The sequence below is a fragment of the Tachysurus vachellii genome, chromosome 5, assembly GCF_030014155.1.
Source record: "Tachysurus vachellii isolate PV-2020 chromosome 5, HZAU_Pvac_v1, whole genome shotgun sequence".
NCBI classification, from domain to species: Eukaryota; Metazoa; Chordata; class Actinopteri; order Siluriformes; family Bagridae; genus Tachysurus; species Tachysurus vachellii.
In genome coordinates, this window is record NC_083464.1 from 1,262,501 (window position 1) to 1,272,500 (window position 10,000).

The 10,000-nt window shown below is 44.4% G+C and overlaps 1 protein-coding gene across 2 annotated transcripts in view; it reads right to left on the reverse strand.

The window, feature by feature from the left end:
* Positions 1–8,379: 8,379 nt before the first annotated feature.
* The window catches only part of lyrm1 (LYR motif containing 1), a 3,218-nt gene continuing 1,597 nt past the window's right edge, over positions 8,380–10,000 (reverse strand). For both annotated transcript variants that reach the window (XM_060869151.1, XM_060869150.1), the window contains exons 3-5: positions 9,501–9,561; positions 8,668–8,699; positions 8,380–8,580 (exon numbers count right to left, since the gene is read on the reverse strand). In XM_060869151.1, coding sequence (XP_060725134.1) covers positions 8,467–8,580; positions 8,668–8,699; positions 9,501–9,561 — 207 coding nt within the window. In that variant the 3' untranslated portion in view covers positions 8,380–8,466. The remainder of the gene's footprint in view (positions 8,581–8,667; positions 8,700–9,500; positions 9,562–10,000) is intronic.

Below are 10,000 nucleotides of genomic sequence, written 5' to 3' on the forward strand. Positions count from 1 at the left end.
GCGCGTATAGTGCGGAGCCCCGCCCCCACCTCGGCTACTCAGCCCACATCTCTGTTACGCTAATTCCAGAATACAGACCACTCATCAGACTCTAAACCGGTTCAGAAGCAGGTGAAAACCACCTCTGCTCTTCAGGACTGCTGTGAGTGCACTGACTGGAACATCAGGGAGGCTGCAACCAACAGTGACTCCATCAACTTGGAGGAGTACACGGCATCAGTGACCAGCTACATCAGCAAGTGCATTGATGACGTGACCGTCTCCAAGACCGTCACCACGCGCTCCAACCAGAAGCCGTGGATGACTTCTAAAGTGTGTGCGCTGCTGAGGACTAGAGACCTAGCCTTCAGAACAGGGGACAGGGCGGCCCTAAGAACAGCAAGGGCCAAACTGTCCTGAGCCATCAGAGAGGCAAAGCACGCACATGCCCAGACAATCCACAGCCTCTTCCAGGACAGCGGAGACACCCGGCTCATGTGGCAGGGCATACAGGTGATCACGAACTACAAGACTGTTTCACCTGCCTGTGATAGCGACGCCTCCCTCCCAGATGTCCTGAATGACACCAGCTCCATCAACAAGAAAGCCCAGCAGCATCTCTATTTATTACAAAGGCTGAAAAAGGCACATCTCTCTCCCCCCATAATGACCATGTTCTACAGAGGGACCATTGAGATCATTCTGAGCAGCTGCATCACTGTCTGGTTTTGGAACTGCACATCTTGGAACACAAGACCCTGCAGCGGATAGTGAGGACAGCTGAGAAGATCATTGGAGTCTCTCTTTCTTCTATCATGGACATTTACACAACACACTGCATCCACAAAGCCAACAGCATTGTGGACCTCACACTCACACACACTCTTCACCCCACACACACTCCTCACACACACTCTTCACCCCACACACCCCTCACACACACTCTTCACCCTCCTGCCATCTGGAAAAAGGTACCGAAGCATTCAGCCCTCACCACCAGACTGTGTAACAGTTTCTTTCCACAAGCCATCAAACTCCTCAATAACTGAACTGAACTGTATTGAGCACAACATTCACACACATACATACACACACACACACACACACACACACACACATCAACTGTATGGACTGCACAGACCTACACCAAATACACAAACTTCCAATATACATCCATCAACCTGTTTACATGCTGTTATTGCACACTTTTTTGCTCTTTGCACATTCTGTCTGACATTTCAGTTGTTTGCTGTTTTGCACAAAACTTTACATTATCTCATGTTATCTCATCTCATGTTGCTATAACACTGTGTTCATTACAGTATTTCTGCACACGCAATATTGTTGAACACACAGAATTTACACTGGCGCTGTTTCTGTTTATTGTCTTTTGTGTATTGTCTTGTAATATTTGTCTGCACTATCTTGTCTGTATTGTGTTGTCTGTCTTGTTTGTCTTGTCCTACACTGTGTACACCAGGTTACACAGATACACTTTATGTATCTAGGACTAACTTACTAAGTCCTTATAGCTCTGTCTTTGTTTTATGTAACTCCCTGATCCTGGGGAAACGTTGTGAAATTTCACTGTGTACTGTAACAGCTATATATGGTTGTAATGACAATAAAAGCTTCTTGACTTGACTTGACTTGACTTGACTTGACACACACACACATGCACACACACACACACACACACACACACACACACACACACACACACACACACACACACACACACACACACACACACACACAGGGAGTCAGCCATAACCACAATCCCAGATGAGCTGAATGAGTTCTATACCCACTTCAAGGTCCTCAGTATTATGTCATAGGATTCTGCCCTCAGAAGGCATACTGGATACACCACATGGCTCTGAGGAGAACAAACCAATGGGAGGCAGGTGTCCAGATAATGTCCTCAGGTGGGCACTTAAAGTTTACGGACATCTCGGTCATCTCAGTGCCACCAGATTTAGGTCCACCACCATCATCACCATACCAAAGAAAACACTGTGACCTACCTGACAGACTGTCATCCAGTCACGTTTACATCACCAGGGTCATTAGGGGGTTCCACAACTTTATCAAGGACAAACCACATCCACAACACGGTCACTTCACACCTCTGCTGTCAGGGAGATACTACAGGAGAGAAACCGAGGACAAACAGGAGAGAGACCGAGGACAAACAGTAGAGACACAGATGACAAACAGGAGAGAGACCAATGACAAACAGGAGAGAGACAGATGACAAACAGGAGAGAAACAGATGACAAACAGGAGAGAGACCGAGGACAAACAGGAGAGACCAAGGACAAACACGAGAGACCAAGGACAAACAGGAGAGAGACTGATGACAAACAGGAGAGAGACCGAGGACAAACAGGAGAAACCAAGGACATACATGAGAGACCAAGGACAAACAGGAGAGAGACTGATGACAAACAGGAGAGAGACGCGGACAAACAGGAGAGACTGATGACAAACAGGAGAGAGACACGGACAAACAGGAGAGACTGATGACAAACAGGAGAGAGACGCGGACAAACAGGAGAGACTGATGACAAACAGGAGAGAGACCGATGACAAACAGGAGAGAGACGCAGACAAACAGGAGAGACCAAGGACAAACAGGAGAGAGACCGATGACAAACAGGAGAGAGACTGAGGACAAACAGGTGAGACACAGATGACAAACAGTCCGAGAATGTCCCCAGTCGAAGTCAGCAGATTCCCACTCCCACTGTAAACAGTGTGTGCAGGGCACTGCTTCCCCCTCCCGAGGCACCAGACGGTTTGCCAGAATTTCTTCGAGGCCGACCAATAGTCCTTCTCCTTGGCCTCACTGAACTCCTCCCAGCTTGGCCCTCTGGTACCTATCAGCTGCCTCCAGAGTCCCCCAAGCCAAGCAGGCTCGATAGGACTCCTTCTTCAGCTTGACGGCATCCCTTACTTCCGGGGTCCACGACAGGCACCGGAGACCTTATGGCCACAGCTCCGAGTGGCCGCATTGACAATGGAGGTGGAGAACATGGTCCACTCGGACTCAATGTCTCCAACCTCCCTCGGGATCTGGTTGAAGCTCTGCCGGAGGTGGCAGTTGAAGATCTCTCTGACCGGAGGCTCTGCCAAACATTCCCAGCAGACCCTCACAGTACGTTTGGGTCTGCCAAGTCTGACCAACTTCCCCTGCCATCGGATCCAACTCACCACCAGGTGGTGATCAGTTGACAGCTCCACCCCTCTCTTTACCCGGGTGTCCAAGACATACGGCCGGAGGTCAGATGAAACAACCACAAAGTCGATCATCGACCTCCGACCTAGGGTGTCCTGGTGTAACGTGCACTGATGGACACCCTTATGCTTGAACATGGTGTTTGTTATGGACAAACTGTGACTAGCACAGAAGTCCAATAACAGAACACCACTCGGGTTCAGGTCTGGGGCCGTTCCTCCCAATCACGCCCCTCCAGGTGTCACTGTCGCTGCCCACGTGAGTGTTGAAGTCCCCCAGTAGAACGACGGAGTCCCTGGTCGGAGCACTTTCTAGCACCCCTCCCAGAGACACCAAGAAGATCGGGTACTCTACACTGCCATTTGGCCCATAAGCACAAATAACAGTGAGAGACCTCTCCCCGACCCGAAGGCGCATGGAAACTACCCTCTCGTTCACCGGGGTGAACTCCAACACATGGCGGCTGAGCTGGGGGGCTATGAGCAAGCCCACACCAGCCCGCCGCCTCTCACCGCGGGCAACTAAAGAGTAGTATAGAGTCCAGCCTCTCTCGATGAGTTGGGTTCCAGAGCCCAAGCTGTGCATGGAGGGGAGCCCAAATATCTCTAGTCGGTATCTGTCAACCTTCCGCACCAGCTCAGGCTCCTTCCCCCCCCCAGCGAAGTGACATTCCATGTCCCTAGAGCCAGATTCTGTGTCCAGGGATTGGGTCGCCGAAGCCCTTCGACTGCCACCCATTCCATAATGCACCGGCCCCTTATGGTTCCTCCTGCAGGTGGTGGGCCCACCGGAAATCGGCCTCACGGGGCCCGGCTGGGCTCAGCCTGAAGGAGCGACGTGGGGCCGATCTCCGGTGGGCCCACCACCTGCAGGAGACGCGGCCACCAGACGCTCGCATGCGAGCCCCAACCCGGTGCCTGGCTCCAGGGTGGGGCCCCGGTTGCGCCATACCGGGCGACGTCACATTATTTGTTATTTTGTGATAAGGAGACTTGCAGTACGAATGTTATTGTATAGTCTGAACTGCTGTGTTTTCACTGTGCTCATGACAATAAACCGGCAATCTGTACAGTACATGTATCACTGAGTGAGTGTAATTCATTGTCGGTGACACCGGGGGCACTCAGCTTACGCAGAGGTATTAAACATTTCTCTTGCAATTCTGTTTGATATGTAAGAGGTTATTATTTATTATTATTAAAGGTCATTATTTATTTCAGTGATCCAGTCAATCACAAAGACTGCAATATTAACAAGACATTTGGGATTTAAAGTTAGAGCAGTTTGTTAAACTGTAGAAACAGAGAGAATTCCCCTGTTATGTCTCATCACAGTTATATCATGACAGGATAAAAAGAGAAGGTGATAATCATCAGAGAAAAAAACACATGAAACTATTCCATGATTTCTAGGTGACACAAACATGTAGCTAAAGATCCAGTACAGCAGACCTCTGTGATTATCTTCACTGTATAATCTTGACTTAAAGTTTAATATTTGTTTTAATATTTAAATATGTGTCCTGCTCTGTGTTTGTGTGTGTGTGTGTGTGTGTTCAGTTCAGTTCAAGTTTATTTGTATAGCACTTTTAACAATTGACGTTGTCACAAAGCAGCTTTACAGAACATAAACATAGAACAAAAGGTTAATATAAAGAATAATAAATAAAGATTAATATAATACAAAATTCCAGATTAATATTAGATATATTTAAATGTGTATGTATTTATCCCCAATGAACAAGTCTGAGGTGACTCAGGTGACTGTGGGGAGGAAAAACTCCCTTAGATGGTAAAGGAAGAAACCTTGAGAGGAACCAGACACAAAGGGGAACCTCATCCTCATCTGGGTGACACTGGGGGTGTGATTATAAATATACAGTCTGATAAATGTTGTGTTGATGAGGAGATTGTTGTCCTCAAAGATCACATGGAGTTCACATCTCCTCTTTAGTATAACAGAGTCTAACTGGAGCTGGAACATCTCTAGATGCCTCAAGATCCTCACAGAGTTGGCCTTATCTCAGTGGAGGTCCAAAATCTTTATTGCATGGAAGCCAATCGTGTGTGCATGTGTGTGTGTGTGTGTGTGTGTGTAAAGATTTTTTTTTAAATAAATGATTAAATGATTGGCTTGTTAATGATTGGCTTGTGATGTAAGATACTTCATGATATTCCCCGAAGCAAGAGCTCCATCATTTCATCTCAGCTTGAGTGCAATGCACTGTTGGAAATGAAGTAGAACTATAACTGTACAACTATAAGAAAATGTTCTTATCTCAGTCTGCTGCTCTCCAGTGATCAAGGTGGAAATTGGTCCAGACAAAGTTTTGTCTTTTAACTTCAATTGAACATTTGACTCCAATTTATAATAACTGTTATAATAACTTATTTATCTGACTAGAATTTATAACATTACTGTAACAGCTTAAAATAGTTTAGGTTCAATGTATAAAAGACAAACAGACAAAGACAACTGATAAAGTCACAGACACAGAAAGCTTGATAATAAACACATCCCATGACCAGAAACGCCCCCTGCTGGTAGCTCACTCTAGGGTTAATTTATGTATTAGGCTCCTGATGAGTCTGACGAGCAATAATAATAATAATAATAATAATAATAATAATAATAATAATAATAATAATAATAATAATAATAATAATGAGCCAGTTCTGGGGCTGTTAGCTGTACTGAGAGAATTTTATTTTAACTACAGAGGCGATGTTCCTCTCTAAACTCTGTGGAGCTGCATTAATCAGACTGTAGTTTTCACCTCAAACATCTTTCTGCTTGTGTTAAATACTCACAGCTGTAGTGGGTTTCACCCAAATTCAGTTATATGTGAGAATTTTAACTGCTTTCTTCTAAATGTAGATTTGATTAATAAACAACTGACTTTAGCTAAATTAGCTTCAGTTCCATAATAATGTATTAATGGTTAATCATCAGCTAAAGCTACATCCATCTAAGTGTATAATCAACAACCAATAGCATCTATTTCTATATGAACAACTGCATTTAAATTGGTAAATGTAAGAAACTGTCATTTTAACTATAAGTGTATTTTATGTTTACAGATGAGTGCACGAGTGTTTGTTTAGGATAATTAAAGATTAATTATTGTGTCATTCTGTCATTATTGTGACCTGTACAGAGAAGTCAGATCATTTTATTTTGTCATTTACCATTTTATTTTGTAGACAAGAATCACTCTTTATATTCTGATGCAGCAGATACAGGGAGACAGTGGAGGCAGCGTAGGGTGGTGTGATATGGTGTTTGATGTGGTGTGGTGTGTGATGTGTGGTGTGATGTGGTGTGGTGTGTGATGTGATGTGTGATGCGGTGTGTGATGTGATGTGTGATGTGGTGTGTGATGTGCTGTAGTGTGTGATGTGATGTGGTGTGTGATGTGGTGTGTGATGTGATGTGATGTGATGTGATGTGTGATGTGTGATGTGATGTGGTGTGGTGTGTGATGTGGTGTGATATGTGATGTGATGTGTAATGTGTGATGTGATGTGGTGTGTAATGTGGTGTGTGATGTGGTGTGTGATGTGGTGTGTGATGTGATGTGTGGTGTGTGATGTGATGTGTGGTGTGTGATGTGATGTGTGATGTGATGTGATGTGTGATGTGGTGTGTGATGTGATGTGATGTGTGATGTGATGTGGTGTGTGATGTGATGTGGTGTGTGATGTGATGTGATATGTGATGTGATGTGTGATGTGATGTGGTGTGGTGTGTGATGTGGTGTGATATGTGATGTGATGTGTGATGTGATGTGGTGTGGTGTGTGATGTGGTGTGATGTGTGATGTGATGTGGTGTGTGATGTGATGTGATGTGATGTGGTGTGATGTGGTGTGGTGTGTGATGTGGTGTGATGTGTGATGTGATGTGTGATGTGATATGTGATGTGATGTGGTGTGGTGTGTGATGTGATGTGGTGTGTGATGTGATGTGTGATGTGATGTGGTGTGTAATGTGTGATGTGATGTGTGATGTGATGTGGTGTGTGATGTGATGTGATGTGTGATGTGATGTGGTGTGTGATGTGATGTGTGGTGTGTGATGTGGTGTGTAATGTGTGATGTGATGTGTGATGTGATGTGGTGTGTGATGTGATGTGTGATGTGATGTGGTGTGTGATGTGATGTGATGTGGTGTGGTGTGTGATGTGATATGTGATGTGATGTGATGTGGTGTGGTGTGTGATGTGGTGTGATGTGATGTGGTGTGTAATGTGTGATGTGATGTGGTGTGTAATGTGATGTGTGATGTGGTGTGTGATGTGATGTGTGGTGTGTGATGTGGTGTGTAATGTGTGATGTGATGTGATGTGTGATGTGATGTGGTGTGTGATGTGATGTGGTGTGTGATGTGGTGTGGTGTGTGATGTGATGTGATGTGATGTGATATGTGATGTGGTGTGGTGTGTGATGTGATGTGATATGTGATGTGTGATGTGATGTGGTGTGGTGTGTGATGTGATGTGGTGTGTGATGTGGTGTGGTGTGTGATGTGATATGTGATGTGTGATGTGATGTGATGTGGTGTGTGATGTGGTGTGGTGTGTGATGTGATGTGATATGTGATGTGATGTGATGTGGTGTGGTGTGTGATGTGGTGTGATGTGTGATGTGATGTGGTGTGTGATGTGATGTGATGTGATATGTGATGTGATGTGGTGTGGTGTGTGATGTGATGTGATATGTGATGTGTGATGTGATGTGGTGTGGTGTGTGATGTGGTGTGTGATGTGATATGTGATGTGGTGTGGTGTGTGATGTGATGTGGTGTGTGATGTGATGTGTGATGTGATGTGATATGTGATGTGGTGTGGTGTGTGATGTGGTGTGTGAGAACGTAGGCAGGTGGGTGCAGAGTGAATGACAGTCATTAAAGTAAACACACCCCTGACTTTATACTGACATTTAAATTAAATCTAGTCCCACGCTGTATCGAGACCGTATCATCCAACCCACCAGCTTCAGTTTCACCCACTCAGCTCCACTCACCATCTGATCAGACTGCATCAGACTGCATCAGACTGCACATGAACATCATGGCTGACTTTCAGCTTTTAATAATCATCACTTCACCATTTCTTTCATTTATGTCACATTCACCATAAACACACTTCAGTGATTTCAGTTACATTCAACACTAGAAACACTTTTTATTTAACATAGCAGTATATACACAATCAGTTAACACAACATGACAGTGTGTGTGTGTGTGTTATGTCTCATGGTGGGACTGTAAATAAACAGGCTTGGCTTGTTTCCTGAGTCGTTGCTGTCCTCGAAGCTTACTGCCTTTCTGAGTGGCCAAACCCATCGGAGGAAGATACGACTACAGAGAGGAAAATAATATTATTGTTACTGTTATTATTGTTGTTGTTGTTATTGTTGTTGTTATAGTTGTTGTAGATTAACTCACAGGTCTGGGATATGGATTTCTGTAATGCAGACCTATAATGAACACACAGGAGGTTAGAAACTCTTCACGCCTAAATGTATTTAAGTGTCTAAAAGTCCAAATCTGTGTGTATTTATATGAAATAAGATCAGACAGAACCATATGACTGTTAGACCACATGATAACTAATCACTCAGCCATGATTAGACGTTATGTAATAAACACTGTGTTCTGCTGCTGTACTGAAGTATTGAGTGATGATGTGGTGTGATGAAGTGTTCTGTTTATTAACTTATACTACAATACATTTTATCCAATTAGAGTTACATTTAACGTTCAGGAAATAAGTTAATAAGAGAAAAATCTCAGCTTGTTACTGAGAAACACAAAGAAGTGTAAACTCCTCTGTCCTGAAGATGTGGAGAACTTCAAGCTCCAGCTTCACCTCTGACTGAGACACAGAGCTCACACTGGAGACTCCTTTACTACATCGTACACACTTCTCTGTATTGATCTTCTCATCATATCAACAAAAAAAATTTTTTTTAACCTGTTTATTATCAGTGAAGTGTGAGCTGTACACGTCCCTGTGAATGAGCTGTTACTATGGAAACGATAGTGTATCAGAGTGAGTACATTAATATAAATCTGATCTACAGTCAGAGCTGCTGTTAGAGAGAATTCACTGTGGTGTAAATAGATCTATCTAAGTTGATTAAAATAGAATCAATATCCAGTAAAAATTAAATAAAAATATTTTGAAATAAACATTTTTGAGATCTAAATAAATAGATGGAAATAAAATGATGTTATGATCAGTTACTGTAAAAAGACAGCAGTGCATCATCACTCACCAAGCTCGATCCGAGCCTCACACTCTGCTACGCACTTACTGATTAACTCTGGGTCTGTCAGCTGGAACACACACACACACACACACACACACACACACACACACACACACAGGCACACACACACAGGCACACACACACGCACACACAAACACACTTTAGCTTTAATATCTCACTCACTCACTCATCTTCTACCGCTTATCCGAACTACCTCGGGTCTCAGGCGTCATCGGGTATCAAGGCAGGATACACCCTGGACGGAGTGCCAACCCATCACAGGGCACACACACACACACACACTCTCATTCACTCACACAATCACACACTACGGACAATTTTCCAGAGATGCCAATCAACCTACCATGCATGTCTTTGGACCGGGGGAGGAAACCAGAGTACCCGGAGGAAACCCCTGAGGCACGGGGAGAACATGCAAACTCCACACACACAAGGTGGAGGCGGGAATCGAACCCCCAACCCTGGAGGTGTGAGGAGAACGTGCT